This window comes from Heteronotia binoei, chromosome 1 (assembly GCF_032191835.1).
Source record: "Heteronotia binoei isolate CCM8104 ecotype False Entrance Well chromosome 1, APGP_CSIRO_Hbin_v1, whole genome shotgun sequence".
Taxonomy (NCBI): Eukaryota; Metazoa; Chordata; class Lepidosauria; order Squamata; family Gekkonidae; genus Heteronotia; species Heteronotia binoei.
This window is the reverse complement of record NC_083223.1, coordinates 234138090-234155764: the sequence shown is the minus strand read 5'-3', so window position 1 is coordinate 234155764 and position 17675 is coordinate 234138090. Positions and strand designations below refer to the sequence as shown.

The following is a 17675-nucleotide window of genomic DNA, read 5'->3' as shown; positions in this document are numbered from 1 at the left end:
ACGACCTGAGTTCCATCCCGGTGGAAGCTGGGTTTTCAGGTAGCCGGCTCAAGGCTGATTCAGCCTTCCATCCTTCCGAGGTCGGTAAAATGAGTACCCACCTTGCTGGGGGAAAAGTGTAGTTGACTGGGGAAGACAACGGCAAACCACCCTGTAAAAAAGTCTGCCGTTTAAACGTCGTGATGCGACGTTACCCCAGAGTCGGAAACGACTGGTGCTTGCACAGGGGACTAAAAGGTAAAGGTAGTCCCCTGTGCAAGCACCAGTCGTTTTCGACTCTGGGGTGACGTTGCTTTCACAACTTTATCTTTTTATACGAGAAGTCCGAACGGTAATAGAAACCGTCCTAAGTAGAGCTAGCGACATCGTCGTACTGTCCAGCAGAGGGCGAGCAAGAGCCGCTCCACGTTCAATCTTCATGGTCTCGGAATCGAAAGCTAACCTCGAGCGCTCTCTGCTTTAGCTCCGCCCATTCCTTGTCCATTCATTCGTTCTTCCCTTTAAGAAGAGCTTGCCAGAATAGCCAATAGGTTTCAAGCTTATTGTACACAACCAATCAGCTTACGATTTGAGACAAGGCTCTCACTTTGCCGGGTGACTCTGGAGTCATGGCTGCCGCCTGCACGGGTTGCCGTTCGGGGCTGCGGTGGAAGGCAAGGGCGGCGTGGGGAGCCCTGGGGGGAGCCGGAACCATGGGGTCCTGTCTGAAGGGAGCGGGCTCCCCTCGGCTGCCGCGGCGAGATCTTACTAGAAGCCGGTGGGACTTTGCTGGAGACCCTAAAGCGGTGTCTGTAGATTTAGGGAGCAGGTAAGGGGGTGTGTAGTTGGAGGGGGGCGATCCTCTCGTTCCCGACAAGCAGAGAATCCCCCTTCTTTATATCGGCTGTGCTTCACTTGTACCAGGGAAACGAATGGTATAGTTGAGTTCAGAAATATGTTCCATTGGCCGTAAAGAAAAACCTTTCCGAGCACGTGCAAAGTGCATTTCCCCTAACAGTAGAGCAAGCCCAACCTTGTGAAGTAGTGGTAAAGCGAAGCCTCTCTGAGAAAGTACAGATGACCTTCCCCTCGTTACTGTGTAACTGTGAAGGAAGTGTGCTTTTGAACACGTGCAGTGCTTTTCCATCTTTGCTGAACAGCTGTAGCTTTGTGAAGTGGACAGTGCGCTTTACTTTTGCAGCTGTATGTATGGAAAGTAGTAATAAAAGCATTTTTGAACATATGCGGGGTGCAGTGTTCCTTCTAAGCTGAGTTAGTGTGAGCTAGCTCACAGTTTTTTAGTCTCTGGGTCACAGATTTTTGTCTTAGCCTTTGAAAAATGGCCCCAGAGCAAACTAATTTATGCAGTAGCTCACAGCTTTATTGCCAGTAGCTCACAAAGTAGATCTTTTGCTCACTAGACTCCACACCTTAGAGGGGGTATTGGCAATGTACCTTTCACTTATTACAATGCTGCCATGTTATTTAATTTTTATCTTCCTCCTCTGGGTGATATGCCCCCCATGGATGATATGCCCCCAATATGTTACATCTCAACAATCCCATGAAATAGTTTAGGCAGGGTAAACTGAGAGAAACTGGCCCAAAGTGGTTCAGATTAGTGAAGCTTACTACTTTCTTCTATACTTTCCCTCTTCGTCTAGAAAGCTGGAAATTTCCTCTGGAAAACTAGCCAGGTTTGCTGATGGATGTGCTGTAGTACAGGTAGGAACTCTCTTTGACTTCAGTTTATGCATACTATTGAGAAATAAGTCACGGAATGGGGGCTGTAGTCTGTTTTTAAGTGTCTGTGTAATAACTGTAGTATAGAGATTCATCTTTTTCTGTTTTTACTGTGGGGTTTTGAATGGAACCAGCATGATCAAATCTTTATTGCAGGGATCTCCAGTATGATTCCTGTGGGCACCATGGCACCCACTGACACCTTACATGGTGCCCAACAAGTGTTTTTAGAAATTGGGAGGGGCTAGATGGGGCTTTTGCCCAGCTAAAGTTCTGATTGACCTTTGGAGATTTTTTTTTTAAATGTTACTTTGGCAACAGCTGCCAGCCTAAGGAAAGACTGATGCCATTTTGTGGCTGGTTCTGCCTCCTATGGTAAGCCCTTGTATGGCTGTGCCCACCACACTGTGTCAGAACTCCAAAGGCATTTCTGGGCTTGAAAGGGTAGAAGGAGACTCTTGCTTTATCATATGTAAGTTCCTTGTTTGTTTTTCATTAAGCTAGGTGATACAGCAGTGATGGTGACAGCAGTCAGTAAAACAAAGCCATCTCCATCTCAGTTTATGCCTTTGGTGGTAAGTGTTACAGTGAATGACACATAGGGCTGAAGAACTGTATTTTGGATCTAAGAATGACAGTGTGATCCTAAGCAGAGTAAGTGCAGCCTAAGCCCATTAAATCTGTTTGGGATTCCACTGTGTGTATCTCAGGTCTGAGTGACTGATATGTTATGGAAACTTAATGCACAATAAGGGTCCGTAATGTTCATAACAAGCAGTGTATAGGATTGTGCGATTTGGTTGTAATACAAGGTATACCCAAAATATGCCATACCACCTTAAAAATACTACCTGCCTAACAAGATGGAAGTGCTGCTTGTGAGCAGCTCATCTGACCCAGGACTTAAGATGTCACCTGTTTTGGATGGAGTTGCGCTTCTGTTGAAGGAACACATTTGTTGTTGGGGTTTTTTTTGGGGGGGGGGGGTGCACTTGAGCCCAGGCCTACTGCTGAGTAAGCAGGTGTCACTTTTGGCCTGGAGTATCTTTTACCAGCTTAGACTGGTTAGCCAGCTGCAGCCTTCCCTGGACAGAAAAGATCTGGCCGCTGCTATGCATGTCCTGGTTATAGCTTGCTTAGATTATTGTAGTGGTACTCTACCTGCCTTAATTGTTTTGTATATTTTTGGTATCAGTATTTTAGCTTGGTTTTGTTTCAGTGATGTATTTTTGTTTGGCTTTCCTCGATTTTAGGATGTGTTTTTATTAGGTGTAGTGTTAATCCATTAGCTGCCTTGTCAGCTTTTATGAGGGCAGAAATGCAGGGTTGAAATTTTGTAAATAAGGAGATAAAATATGAACAGTGTTACTCATGAGTTCCTCTTGTTATCTAAGGTTGACTATCGACAAAAAGCTGCTGCTGCAGGAAGGATTCCCACCAATTATCTAAGAAGAGAACTTGGTTCCACTGATAAAGAAATTCTTACCAGCAGAGTAATCGGTACGTTTAAAAATTGAGCTGTATCCTCTTAAAATTGTTGCAGTAATTTCTTGATAATCTGAAAACAGTCTTACTTCTAAATAGTTTTCTGTAGGGCGGTTTCACTAGACACTCAGGAAAGAATCTGCTCTTTGGGGCTGTAAATCATAAGATCACTTTCAGTCTGAGCTTAAGTCTGCTTACTTTGTTGTCAGTCCACTGAAATCAATAGGATTTGCTGGGGGAAGTGCTTATGGTTACTGCTGCGATAGAACTGGCTACTAGAACACTGAATGAATGATTACAGAGAAGCCCAAAATAGTGGATTTTGTCAGGAGGCTGGCTCCTGACCACCCGTTCCATTTGTGCTGTTTACTTCCACTCATAAGTAGGGGAGTGGTTTTTGGTGATCCTTTCCTGAAGGCGTTGATTTATGTTTGGCTATTTACTTAGCCAAAAGTCATGCATTGCTCATCTTTTAAAACTCTATATAAATCTAGAGATATTACGTTTAGCCTGTTGTAAATAGTATGACATTTTTAAATTGTGAAGAAACATTCAAAAATGTTCCATTACCTACAATCAGGATTTTTGTGTTTACTTCAACCAGGCTATTGCTGCCTGTTGCACAGCCGGATTTTGTTAATTTCTGTTTGCCTAAAGAATTATTGTAACATTCTGTTCTGTTTAATTCATTATCAAGGTAGTTGGTGTGTAATTACTCCTAACCTCTTTATATGAGTCTTCCAATATCTTTTAACATACATCTTGAAATACTTTATGCTTTTCCACAGATCGGTCAATTAGACCACTTTTTCCAGCAGGCTACTATTACGATACGCAAGTAAGTGACTTTGTGTCTTGCATGACATTTACTTACCTCATCCCTATATCACTTTTCCTCATTGTAGCTTGCAAAATCAGCCTGAAATCTGACCTATTAAAACCACACTGGGGAAAAGCCTTCTCCCAATAACTTTCATGACAAACAGGGCTTTGAACCTGGATCTCCCTGATCCTAGTCTAACATTGTAATTACACTACATGGTGATTAGGTGCAGTAATAAGAATGCACCATGATGCACTAGGAAAACGGGGGCGGGGAGGGGGGCTACTTCCCAACAGCACTGAACCCCAGGGAGCAAGTTCTATCCTGCAACTTCTCATGTTAAAAGCATTAATTTGGAGGCCCAAAATGTTTTCAGTGAAAGTTCTTTCCTTTCTTCTATTGCTGTGTTTTTACTGTGAAGAATAATATATCTCAGTATTATTATCCCCAGAAATATTGTACTTATTCTGTGGTATGAACTTGTCTAACTTTCCGTACTTATCTGCAGTTTGTTGTAGACTCTATGGAGAAATAAGTTTCTATGGCTCCCATAAATACATAGTTTGTAGTTGGTAAAACATCTAAACAAAATACTTTTATTTGTTGTTTTTCAGCTAAAAAATCTCTTCAGGTGTTTTTTAGGGAATATTGCATTAGTTGGTATTATTACTGTTACCACTTCTGCTGGAGTGACTGCCCATCAAATGAACAGAGGTCTTGTTCTCCTGTTCTGGAAGATCATAAAATTCAGAGCTGCCTGCCACTGTAACTCATTCTTCTTTTTCTTCCCCTTTTGTTGCAACAGATCCTTTGTAATCTTTTGGCTGTTGATGGGATCAATGACCCTGAAGTTCTGGCAATCAATGGAGGTAATACTTTTTATAAATAATTCTTCCAAACGTTGTTAGGCCTGGCCTGTATCTGCAGCAGAAGAAGGTGGAAAGAGTTCCAAGGTAGTAGAAAATGGTCATGCCTGCAGATTACAGGAACTAGAATAGCACTTTTAAGTGTTTTCCTGTTGGAACGTCTCCCTGGGAAAAGGAAAATTAGCACTGCAAGAACTAGGCTAGAATAATTCTTCTAGAATGATTAGTTTTCTTCTTGCAGGGTGAGATATTTTATTTTAGGGAGTATTCAAAAATCATTGTTTCAGGATCTTCTTACTTTGTTCTGGTGAATGTGTAAACTGGACCTTAGTGAAACATTACATAAGCAGCTTCAAGTAATGCACTTTATTTCCTTTAGCTTCTGCAGCCCTTGCGTTATCAGATATTCCATGGAATGGCCCAATTGGTAAGTTAAGATGTTAACATACTATTTGGCTTTAATATGCATCAACACTGTTTAAGAACAACTTGAGGCTTCAGTATTTATCAACACTGTTTAAGAACAACTTGAGGCTTCAGTATTTTTGGAGTAAAATTATAAAAATGTGTATTTTCAGTCAGCTCCCAGAACAGTGGTCAGGTACCTTCCTTGAAATTGCAGGACATCAATAGTCTTTATTATTAATCAGTCTTTTTTATTGCTTTGCTTTTACAGCTTAATCGGCGGGGAGAATGTGGTATAAATATTTATTATTATTATATAACTGGCACTTGAATGTTCTATACATAAGCAATACAATTGTAATATGGCCAGATGAGGTCTAGTTATTTATTTAATTGCAATATCTGTCTTTCTGCCCAGTTGAGACTACCAAGGCAGCTAACAGAATGTAGTAAAAATACATGGTAAAAACAGTTGAAAATCAGAGCTGAAAGATGTATAAAACTTAAAATAGCAAATTAAAATGCAAGGCAGGAAGGAAGATCACCGAGGGACTATTGGGCAGAACAAAAAAGTCTTCTCAGTGATTTAAGAATACAGATGTATTTATTTTGTATATTATTAAATTTCTGAATTGTCCAATCCCTGCTACTGTAGGACTCTTGGTGAGGTACAACACTTGATTAAAAACATCAAGGTCATGAGATAAAATATATAAATAGTACTAACACAACCAATTAAAAAAAGCAGATGGCACTTTTCATTAATTACTTCCTCATTCTGGATTGCTGGCCCCCTAATGGGGGGTGGGGGGGAAGAAGAGAGTAAGTGAATATCCCTGAAGAGGGAATTCCATAATGTTGATGCTATGACCAAGAAGGCCTCCTCTCAAGTTGCCACCCTTCTAGCCTCAGGAGATGGGGTGCACCCAAAGCACAGCCTTTGACCACAGTAGTCAAGTTGGTGCAAACAGGAGTAGGAGATCCTAAAGGTGTAATGGTCCCAAACTGTAGGACTTTAAAGTTCAACACCAGCACCTTCAGTTGTTCCCTGAAATAAATTAGAAGCCAGTGTCGGTAGACCAAGATTGAAGAGAGGTAGTCCCTATGACCCACTCCAGTCAGCATCCTGACTGAAGCATTCTGCACCAGTTGGAGTTTCAGAAGCTTTTAAGGACAGCACCACACAAGAGCGCATCGCAGTAATCTAATCTAGATGTTATCAAGGCATGCACCATGGTGGCCTGGACTTTTCTGCCCAGGAATGGCCACAGCAGGTTAACTGAGCGAAGCAGATAAAAGGTATTCCTGGCTGCAGCTGTAACCTGCTTATAATAAGTCCAGGCCCAGCAGCGCCCACAAGCGTCGGGCCTGTTGCTTTAAGGGGAGTACAACCCTACCCAGAGCAGAGAGACAGCTCAACTCCCAGTCAGCCCTCCTACCTGCCAGTAGCATTTCTCTCTTGTCTGGATTAAGCTCCAGTTTATTAGCCCTTGTCCATCTCAGAACTGCCTTCAGGCACCAGTACAAGGTTTCTGCAACCTCCATGGGATTTAATTTAGTGAAAATGAAACAACACAGATGTTTTGAAAACTATATAAAAATCTATAAACTTTACTGCAGATAAATATAAATAGCATGAAATACAGTTACTATGACAATATATTAAACTGGCTCTTGGCCCAAAAAAAGGGTTGAATTTGATAACCAACTATTGGTGCATTTTACCATAAGTATTAACTAGCCCTGACCTGGATAGCCCAGGCTAGCCAGATCTCATCAGATCTCGGAAGCTAAGCAGGGTTGGCCCTGGTTAGTATTTGGATGAGAGACCTCCAAGGAATACCAGGGACATGATAGGCAATGGCAAACCACCTCTGAATGTTTCTTGTGTTGAAAACCTTCAGAGTCTCTATAAGTCAGCTGTGACTTAATGGCAAAACAAATGTTAATGCAGCCTGATAGCAAAGAAATTACCATGTTACAATTTTAATATAGTTGTTCTGCAATAGAACAGCTAGGTTGGAGTCCAATAGTCAGACCAACAAGATTTTCATAATAGAGGCCTTGACAATCAAAGCTCCCTTCAACAAAAAGCTTGTAACTCAGCCTTTTGGCAGACTTCCATCTTAGTTTTCTCAGTTGTTGGTAAAGGAAAGGAGTGGGTGGCCAACGGTAGCTCTCCAGATTTTTTTTTGCCTACAACTCCCATCAGCCCCAGCCATTGGCCATGCTGGCTGGGGCTGATGGGAGTTGTAGGCAAAAAACATCTGGAGAGCTACCGTTGGCCACCCCTGGAATAGACTGTGTGACTCAATGTTAGAGAATCTGCTCTGCATGGAGAAGGTCCCTGATTCAGTCCCCAGCATCTCTGGTTAAAAGGACCAGGTAGTAAGAAATGTGAAAGCCTGTATCTGAGACCCTGGAGAACTGGTATCAGAGTAGACAATACTGACCTTGATAGACTGCACAGCTTCATGTATTCAGATTGTGAAACTGTTCAGCAAAGGGTATGCTCTTGACTCCTACTTCATGTAGTAGCCAGTAAAGAAAGCATATATTTTGCTAGTGCTGTCAACACAACTCAGACTTTAGAATGTGTGTCTTGTTTCATGGAGACTTCAGTAAGCCAGCATTATTGTTTCCCAGTGCCTTGTCATTTCTTTCACACAATCTATCAGGGCCAGGACCTTGCTTTTTTCACTCCTGACTATGCATAGTAGGAGCAAGTTAAGGGTTGGAGCCAGCAAGTTTTTTCAGTCAGTCTCACTTTATTTCTTTGCTTACTGCTTCTCCTATCTTACGTGGCTTTTGTTTATGCATGTCCCATGATCCCCAGCATATACTTTTACATGAATAAAAAAGACACTCACCCCTCCCTTTTTCAACAAGAACTTCAACCCAAGTGTAGATCTCATCTCAGTCAAAGTTGTAATAGGACCATTTGTCCAATAAAGTAAATTCTCTTGATTTACTGGTTTGTCAATGTATAGTAACATCAAAACTTTGCTAGTTTTTCCTTGTTTTAAAAAATGTTTACATCCTCTTTTGGCAACCTTTGTCCTAGTTGCAAAAAACTAATTGATGCAGTATTCTAATTTAAGGATTATCTTTCTAGGTGCTGTGAGAGTAGGAATGATTGATGGAGAAGTTGTAATTAACCCCACTCGGAAAGAAATGTCTTCTAGTACGCTGGACTTAGTTGTCACTGGAGCTCCTCGTAGCCAGATTGGTGAGTGGCTAAAAATATTCTTTTAATTGTAAAATGTCCAGAGAATAAGATACCATATGAGGCTATACTTTGTTTTAAGACTAAGTGGGTCTCATCCAGTTTGTTGCCTGCCCTGGGTGGCAGTGTGATAATCTTCTATAACAATGCAATCTGAGATTGTGTGATATCTGTACATTATAGATGAAGACCGTAATAATGATTGACTTCTTTGTCTTGTGCTTAAATCAATAGTTATGCTGGAAGCTGCAGCAGAGAACGTATTGCAACAGGATTTCTGCCATGCCATCAAAGTGGGTGTGAAGCATACCCAGCAGATAATTCTAGGCATACAAAAGCTGGTGAAAGAACACGATGTTACCAAGAGGGATGTCCAGAAACTTTTTACTGCTCCGGAGGAGATTGTGGAATGTGCAAAGCAGTAAGTATGCAAAATGTTGTCAGTATCACAAAAACTGGTGTAATGATATTTAAAGAGGGGGAATCTCCTCCAATAACTTGTGAGGTACTTAAGGAAGCAGCTGCAATTGGAATAGGAATTAGTACCCCCAGCCCTGGCCATCAGTGCCACTCCTGCTCATGTTCTTTCTCCCCCTGTTCTGGCTGTGCAGCAACTGAGCTACCAGTGCCACATCAGCCCAAGTGCCTTGTCAGTGTTAAGCAGGCAGCCAAATATTTAAGCAAATAAATTCCATTGGTGGTATTCTTTGACAAGGAAATGGCATAAGAAAGGAGATAAGCCTTTGTATGCCTTTCTGTACATTTTACTGTATTTTCCCACCTATTCCACAAAGGCCTCAAAGTAGCTTATTTTTAAAAACACACAAAATAATTGCATGAAAAACAGTTTGTTTTAGCTTAATCTCATAGTCCTCATCCTTTGCTGAAACTCGGATGGTTTTCAGAAATCATCATAAACCTTAGTATGTTTGCAAGAGGAATGAGAAGTTCCTTCCTCGTTGGGAATGAACAGCATTTTGCTGTGACATTTAAATCAAATGCTTTAACAAACTGTAGTTCTAATCCATAGTTTAGAATACTGGTTTGTAGGTCTCTTGTTAAAGTATCTAATTTAGACAGCACAACAAATTGTGGTTAGTTCTCAATGAGAAAGTCTCCAATTTTTGTATGAGAGGAGGGGGAGCACAAACCTGATAATTTCCTGTGGTGTTCTAGTCAGTCTGTAGTGTCTTCATGATGTCTGAATGCAGCCCTTCTCTAATTATGTGAACAGTAGTAGCTACTTTTGCTTGCGTCTGTCCTTTGTCTCTGAATGGGAGCTCTAGTGAAAGTCTTTGCCTCTTCTATCCCCTTTCAATGTATTGCTGTAACTTCAGAAGCCTTCTATGCTGGCCTTCTAGTTAATCTGCACAAAATGAATTCTAAAAACATAAGACATGCAGTTTGGTAATTAAAAACACAGCAAGAACATTAGAACAGTGTAAGTCATTGAGCAGTTTAAGATGATTGTAATAAAACAGTTCTCAGGCTACAAACAGATGGAAAAAGCAATGTTAAAAGATCATGGTGTTGAAAAGCATGGTTAAAAAGAGACATTTTTGCATGGTGCCTAAAAGAATGTATAGTTTTTACACAAATGCAAGGGTATATTTTCTCACTGAGATGTGCTGGGAAAAAAGGGAATGTTGTCATACCGTTGCATACATGCTATGTCTAGTAATAATCTTAATGTGTGTATATAACATAAGGTGGTTGACTTACATTTAGGGCTGACTTCTTTTTGAATAAATATGGCAGGATAAGCACCATGCAAGCCTCAGGAAAAGCTGTTGTGCAAGCATAGTTCCCACCCTGAAAATGCCCTGTCTTTGCTTAGAGGATGTGCTCCTCTGACTTATTTGACTCTTCAAGGTTTAGCGTGTGCTAACAGTACTCTATAAATAGTAATAGTGCAGCATAAACAGTTTGTGTCCAGTCATGTACTTGTGCTTTCACTACAACATAGGCAGATGCAGTTCATAAAGTTCCTTAATACTGGATATAAAAAATGAAAGTCCTTTCCTGCTACAGAGATCTCAATTGTGTGGGCATAAGATGGTATCTTTCTGATATAAATCTAGCACCATTGATCTGTTTTTCCTGGGTTTCTGTAGTCCATTTCAAGGCAGGGAGAATACTTCTGTACGAACGTTATCAGAGGAACAAGAGTGGGACACGTAGGCCTTGCCCCTATCTGGCTAGGATATATATGTGAACACATGATGAAAAATTCATCTGTCCTGTAAAGTTAGTTGCCTTTTAAAATTCTTTAAGATTAAGCAACATTATATTCAAATATAAGTTGCTTATTATCATTTTTCCCCTTGCTCTTTCTTGCTCTACAAGGATTGCCTCTGAAAAGATTATTGCGGTGTTCTCAGACTTCAGCCATGATAAAGTGAGTATTTAAAAGCCTCATTTTGTTATATTATATTTAAGTAATTTCTCTGAATCTTCATTGGCAAACTTTAACTTGTGTAACTATTGCGCCACAGTTGGTTTAGCAATTCAGACCTCCCTGAATTTACAATACTCTCTCTGGCAAACATACATGAGAATACAAAGAATACTTTTTAGTAGTCCCTCAAACATGAGCCAGGGAAAGAGGGGAGGCTGCTGAGATGCACACCAACCCACCCCAAGGGTGCACACAGATGTTAAGTGTCGGGCAGCCCAATCCAGACATAAGTGGCAGCTGGCCATGGCGTACCTGCTGTGCCGCTAGTAGACTTCCTGAGGACTTCGGCACGCTGGAGCATGGGGAGGGGAAAGGCGTAACTTGCCGTGAGGGAGATGGTCGCCATGACAACGCTACTGGCGTAGGCATGCAAGGGAGGTGGAGGCATCCGGAGGGGAGGGCCAGCGCACCCACCCCCCATTGGCCAGTCCTGGCGCATGCACCACGGCTCATGACAGTCAGGGATGGGGAGAGGCGGCCCCAGAGAGGCTGATAGCCATCCCCAGCCCGCCCCCAAACAGAGAATGGAGCCAATGATGGGCAGAACTCAGAGTGCGAGTGCATCAGCCGCAGAACTCTGAGTCTACTTCATCAGCCCCCCCTTAGTGCCCTGCGCGCAACAGCCCTGTGGGGTTGGGTATGCTGTCAGCCCAGGCAGGTTGAGGGGCAGCACTCCCCTCCCTGTCCAGCCACACAGGGGGCAGCGTGGTGGCTCATAGACTGTCCCCCCCCCCAAAAAAAACCCCAAGACTGCCCACACTCCCAGGCATTCCCTTGGAAAGGCCACTGACGGGAGGGGGGTCGCCCAGGGAACGTGCAGCAGATGTCAAGCAGTAGAGACAACAGAGGGCACAGCTCGGACTTTATTTTTCCGGAACAGAGTACAACAGTCTCCTAAGGGGTTTGCGAGTTTCCGCAGCGGTGGAGGCGACCTTTGTTTTTGGTTTCAACAAGTGCCTATGGCGTTACTATTTTTGCTGGCATGATGTTGCGCCTCTGGGGGTGGGGTGTCATGGGCCAAACTGCTCAGAAAGCTGCCTCAGCCTGGCCACGCCCCCAACTCCACCCCCTCCTCCACCTGAACACCACACTCCACCTCACTTCCGCCCGTGCTCGGGCACAGCCCTCAGGCACCACTGCCCTTGGGCGGCCAGCCCCCTGCCCACGTAACTCCCCTCCACTGTGGCGGTGCCAGTCGTACGTCAACACACACCCTTCCTGCACCCACATAGCGGCTCGTCGGCTCCCAAAAGACTTTGGGCCCCACCTCTCTGGATTGTGCTGTTAGGTCCCCAGTAACCTACAGAGCTGTGTGTGGTGTTTTGATTGCTGTTACAGGAGTAGGCACCTGCTTCTGTTTCACCAGCTAGATAGTGGCCAAAACTTTTCACAAATTGTATGTATGTATGTTTTAGAAAAGATGTAAAATGCATTTTAAGCAGATTTGGACTTGCTGAGAATTAGATGTGTCATCAGTTGGGGGTGGGGTTGAAGCAGAAAATCAGCACATGGTTCGTAGCAGCTGTCTCTTGGATACATGCCTTGTATTTGCATACATCTATAGTAAGGCTTTCCTTGTCGTTGCCCATCCACCTGTGATTTTCATCATTGTCTTCAGACCTTCTGTGGGTTGGAACCTGCTGTGTTGGAGCATTGTCTTTCAAACGTTGCACCTTCCAGGAAACACTCTCCCTCTCAGTTTTGTCAGTTAATGAACTTCCAGGTTTCTGCCCTGGAACCCTTGAATAGCAAAGTGTGCTGGGACATGTTCTAAACTGGATTTTGGGACATGGCTCTGGTGCCCTGCATGAACTGAGTGTGTAGTTTACTTTCCTTTAGCTGCTCACAGTGGGGGGGGAAGACTACTAACGGTAGACAAACTATTTTCCTGAATATGGAAAGCTCTCAGTCATGGTATCCTGTTGGTTATTTTGAACTTATTAATTCTTTTGGAGGTCCAGCCTCAAACATTGCAGCCCCAATATGGAGGCAGGCAGCTATAATTGCTTCACCTTAGTGGAACTTATTGTGAAGAAAACTGCATATGTTCAGGGACATTGTAAGAATCCTTTAAACTATCTGCCATGTGCACTGGCTCCTCAAGGAAGCATTTCTGAAACCTCCAGGGACAGTTGAAACATTGAAATCGGTCCTCAGGCAAATAATATGCTAAAGGTTCAAAAATTAATTAAATTTAGTTTGGCTGCCTAGCTCCAACAGTTACCTTGCATTCCAGATTTCAAGAGATGAAGCAATTAACAAACTAAGGCTTGAAACAGAAGAACAGCTGAAAGGCAAGATACCTTTTGTTTCAGTTACAGATATCCTAAAATAATGCACTTTTTTGAGGTTCTAACAGTTTCCTGAAATATAATTTCCAAGGAAATTACGACATGGTTGTTACTGAAATAAACTTTTGTGTACAACTTCAAGTTACATGTGTGGGGCTCATGTGGAGCTCCAGCCAGCTTTTCACTGGTGAAGAATGAGAAGATGGAGTCCCCTTTGGCCTCCAAAAAGGCTGGGTTGAGAATCATGGGATCTCCATGGACAAAAGCCATATGGGACAGAAGGTTTAATTAAGGAGAATCACGTTCTCCAGCATATGTTCTTTCATGCATAGAAATTCCCTGCGCATAGGGAAGTAGACAACAGGAAGAAGGCCGGGCTATAATATGTCTAGTTTTCTGTGTGGAGGGATTTTTTTGATGTTGATCTGTTCAGATATATAAGGCCCCCCCCTTGCAGACACAAGTATTATGTCCCAGACACAACTTTTACCCTCTCATTGAGAAGTAGGCTGGTATGGTAGCTCTTGTGTTGCAAACTATGGTAAAGGAGTATTTGCCTTCTTTCTATACTACAAAGTATTGAGGACTCTCTTCTGTTGCACTATAATTCTTCATTATTATTAGTGCTTAAAGCCTGGTCCTTGTGACTAAGCTTTCTAAAAACAGGAAGGTTTTCCTTCAAAAAAAATTGGCAAATGCTTCTAGTTGGCAAATATCACCGGGGGGGGGGGGGGGGACTCATGTCCCTTCTTCGCACATTATTAGGGAAATGTCACGGTGTTCAGCTTGTGTTTCTCACCTATGTTTATCTGTAGAAAAATTCCCAGAGGCAGAACCTTATGAAATAATGGAATCATTTAATGTCGTTTCCAAGGAAATTTTCAGAAATCTTGTTCTGAATGAGTACAGAAGGTAAAAATGGTATTCATTGTCTTGCTGTGTTTAAACTGATTGATTGATGGAATGTGTTGAAAGGGCCAAAAACGAGCTTCTATGTGTTAGTTTGCTGTGTCCTTGCATATGAGCCCACATGCACTCCTTTCCTCTTGTGGTGGAGGAACCCTGGGCATGATGAATAGGTGAGATGATGACTAGTCTGTTCCTGCCTGACTAAGCACATTGGACATGATTTGCAAAAAAGATTCATCAACCACAGTGTGTAGGCCTAATCTGGGCTGTCCATATTCCCCTTATTTGTAATACACAGATCAGGGCTAAGCATATTTATGCCCGTATTTGATCTTGATGCTCCATGTGAATATGTTAGGCAGGACATGTGATTGTGTTAGACGGGACAGGATGGGTGGCTGCAATCTCACTCCCCCACTACTTGTGCCCTTTCCCCACAAATTACTTAAACATCATAATACGTAGTAGCATATTCAGTGCTCCAAGTTGATCATACGCATTATCTCAGTAATCCTTATAACAACCCTGTCGATAGGGCCAGTATTATTGCCCCTGTATTGCAGGCAGAGGGTGAGGTTGACTGAGACTAGGTTGCCTAAGATCACCTAGTTGGTTTGTGGCAGAGGCGAGACTTGAATTGGGGACTGCCTGGTCTACATCTTACTCTCCTAGCCTTGTGCTGCACCAGCTCCCACTCTCTTTAACTCCCAAGATCGAGATCTGAGAATGCCGCTGGTGTGGAGCTGAAGTGAACAAAGGTTTTGGAAAACTGTCTCCTCTGACTTCCTTTCTGGATATTTACTCCAATAGGTGTGATGGTCGAGACCTGACTTCACTTAGAAATATCAGCTGTGAAGCGGACATATTCAAAACTCTTCATGGGTCAGCATTATTTCAGAGAGGTCAAACCCAGGTATTTGCTTTCTTTCAAATGTTAAAATGATGCAGAGTGGTTGGTAAATGCATGACACAACAAGCTGCCTTATACTGAATCAGTTCATTAGTTCATCAAGATCAGCATTGTCTACTCAGACTGGCAGCAGCTCTCCAGGGTAATGGGCAGCGGTCTTTCACAGCAACTGCTCCCCGGTTCTTTTAGCTGGAGATGTCAGGGACTGAACCTGGAGCCTTTGCATGCCAAGCAGATGTTCTGCCACTGAGCCACAGTCCCTTCCCTCCTGTAGTTATTTGTGATGATGATGTAGTATTTAATTTAGAGTCTTGGATCCTAAAAGTGGACTCTGTAGGCCACCTAATGCAACTCCCTGTTCAACACATGAAATTCAAATCTAGCGTATCCCTCACTGATGACTCTACTCCTGATTATCTTCACTGCCTCTGAACCTGTTCCAATTTGTCCACATCTATATGTTTGTGCCCTCAAGTCACAGCCCATTTATAGTGATCCCATCAAGGGGCTTCCAAGGCAAGGGAAAAGCAGAAGTAGTTTGTGATTGCCTTCCTCTGCAAAGTCTTCCTTGGTGGTCTTCCATTCAAGTATTAGCCCTCCTTAGCTTTCAGGATTGGACAAGATTCAGCAGTATTATGCCACCTTCCCTCCCTTTCCAGTTTGTCTGCAACTTATTAAATAAGTAAGAGCCAATTTGGTGTAGTGGTTAAGTGCATGGACTCTTATCTGGGAGAACCAGGTTTCATTCCCCACTTCTCCACTTGCACCTGCTGGAATGGCCTTGGGTTAGCCATAGCTCTGGCAGAGGTTGTCCTTGAAAGGGCAGCTGCTGTGAGAGCCCTCTCAGCCCCACCCACCTCACAGGGTGTCTGTTGTGGGGGGAGAAGATATAGGAGACTGTAAGCCACTCTGAGTCTCTGATTCAGGGAGAAGGGCGGAGTACAAATCTGCAGTTCTTCTAAATCGTGGCACTGAGAATTGGAAGCTGTACTCTAGAAACGTATTTCTGGCTCTATCAGTTACGTTAGCTCATAATGATCTTAAGGGAGGCACATAGCTCCATGCTGTAACTGTGCTTTTCACAATAAGGTCCCTAGTTGTGTCCCCAGCATCTCCATTTAAAAATGTCTCTGGTATTTTGGCAAGGAAAGATCTTAAAGAGCTCCTACGAGTCAGAATACATGGCACTTCCTATTTTCCTAAAAATAATTTTTTTAAAAATGTAGCAGTTTGCATAAAAAAGTGAAAATGGCACCCACCCAAAATATTTATGTAAATAATTTGTCATCACGTCTTTTTTTGTCTTTGATATGTCTGGACCAGAATCTGTTTTTCAGTACAGTATTTAGCTTTTACGGTCTAGGATTCAAACCACTAAAATGTGGGGATGTCAAATATAAAGCTGAGGGCAGGAGATGAGTCCTTTCCAGGCTGTTTCTTGGGTGTTCTGGCCACAAAACTTCCTGAATAGGCTTCAGGGCTGGAAAAAAAAGATGCTAATTCAGAATGGTGACTGCTTGTGAAAAATTATGGGTGCAGCCCTAAAGTGGGAAATTTGGCCTTCTGAGTCATTGGACTTTGACATTTTTCTGAGCAAATGCCACAATCCTAAACATACTTTGATATGTAACTTGATTGAGATTTTTCTGCTCTGATCTTGGCCTTATCTATACTTATTACTATTGTCACTGCTGGAGTGGGTTCTTTGTTATGACTTTAATATCTTGCCTTTTTTGAAAAATAGGATGTTAATGTTTTAAATAAATATTTTAAATCACTGGGTCTTTTCAAGTAAATTTGGTTAAGATTGGGATATAGTATTTTTAAAGATAATGGAAGTTAGAGAGGAAGATAAGGATAATCATAGCCTGTTGACTTTGCGCATGATGTGTTACTAGGTCAGTTATTGTTCCTCAGCTTCTTGCTCAATTTCATATTAGCTTTTATTGGATATATCAGGACCACTAGATGTGTACATTGGCAAGAAGTCTCTAACAGTTCCATATAATAATTCCAGGAAAACTTAGAACAGCATCCTGAAAAAGGCATGTTATGAATGGCACCTTTGTTGCATATTGCATTGGAAACCAAAGAAGTGTAGTAATTAAAAAGTTGGAGAAGGGCTGAGTAACCCTGAGTTCAGCTCCCCATTCAGCTCTGGTGCCTAATGGATGACCTTAGGCAGCCAGTATCTTTCTCTGTCTTTCCTGTTGTAAGTGTAAAACAGAGAAAAAGAAATAATTTATACCACCTTGAGCTCCTTGGAGGATAAGCAAGTTAAAAATATGTTGAAGTACGGCACCTGATATGATATCTTACTAAAGAAACAATGTGAAACAGTTATGGAGGTAGATGACCAGCAAGGGGTGTGGCTCTATCCTTGGTATTGCATGGTGTCACCTGTATGATTACTTGCTTGTAGAGTGCAGGTTGTGGCCACGTACTTGGTTTGAGGTCAACGTTCATATTTCATGGGACACTTTCTTCCATGATGATTTTAAAGAGTTCTTTCTTTTCCAGTGGGGCCAGTTTTTGAGGGGGAGATTGATATGCATGGGAACGTTTCCTTAATCTTTTCCT

General features: G+C 42.4%; 1 protein-coding gene across 1 annotated transcript in view; it reads left to right on the top strand.

Annotated features, from left to right (window-relative positions):
- Positions 1–562: 562 nt before the first annotated feature.
- The window catches only part of PNPT1 (polyribonucleotide nucleotidyltransferase 1), a 36896-nt gene continuing 19783 nt past the window's right edge, over positions 563–17675 (top strand). Inside the window, exons 1-13 of the mRNA XM_060249455.1 lie at positions 563–808; positions 1644–1704; positions 2223–2297; positions 3117–3222; positions 3996–4045; positions 4836–4899; positions 5276–5323; positions 8417–8530; positions 8762–8948; positions 10874–10925; positions 13222–13279; positions 14092–14188; positions 14996–15098. Coding sequence (XP_060105438.1) covers positions 609–808; positions 1644–1704; positions 2223–2297; positions 3117–3222; positions 3996–4045; positions 4836–4899; positions 5276–5323; positions 8417–8530; positions 8762–8948; positions 10874–10925; positions 13222–13279; positions 14092–14188; positions 14996–15098 — 1215 coding nt within the window. The 5' untranslated portion in view covers positions 563–608. The remainder of the gene's footprint in view (positions 809–1643; positions 1705–2222; positions 2298–3116; positions 3223–3995; positions 4046–4835; positions 4900–5275; positions 5324–8416; positions 8531–8761; positions 8949–10873; positions 10926–13221; positions 13280–14091; positions 14189–14995; positions 15099–17675) is intronic.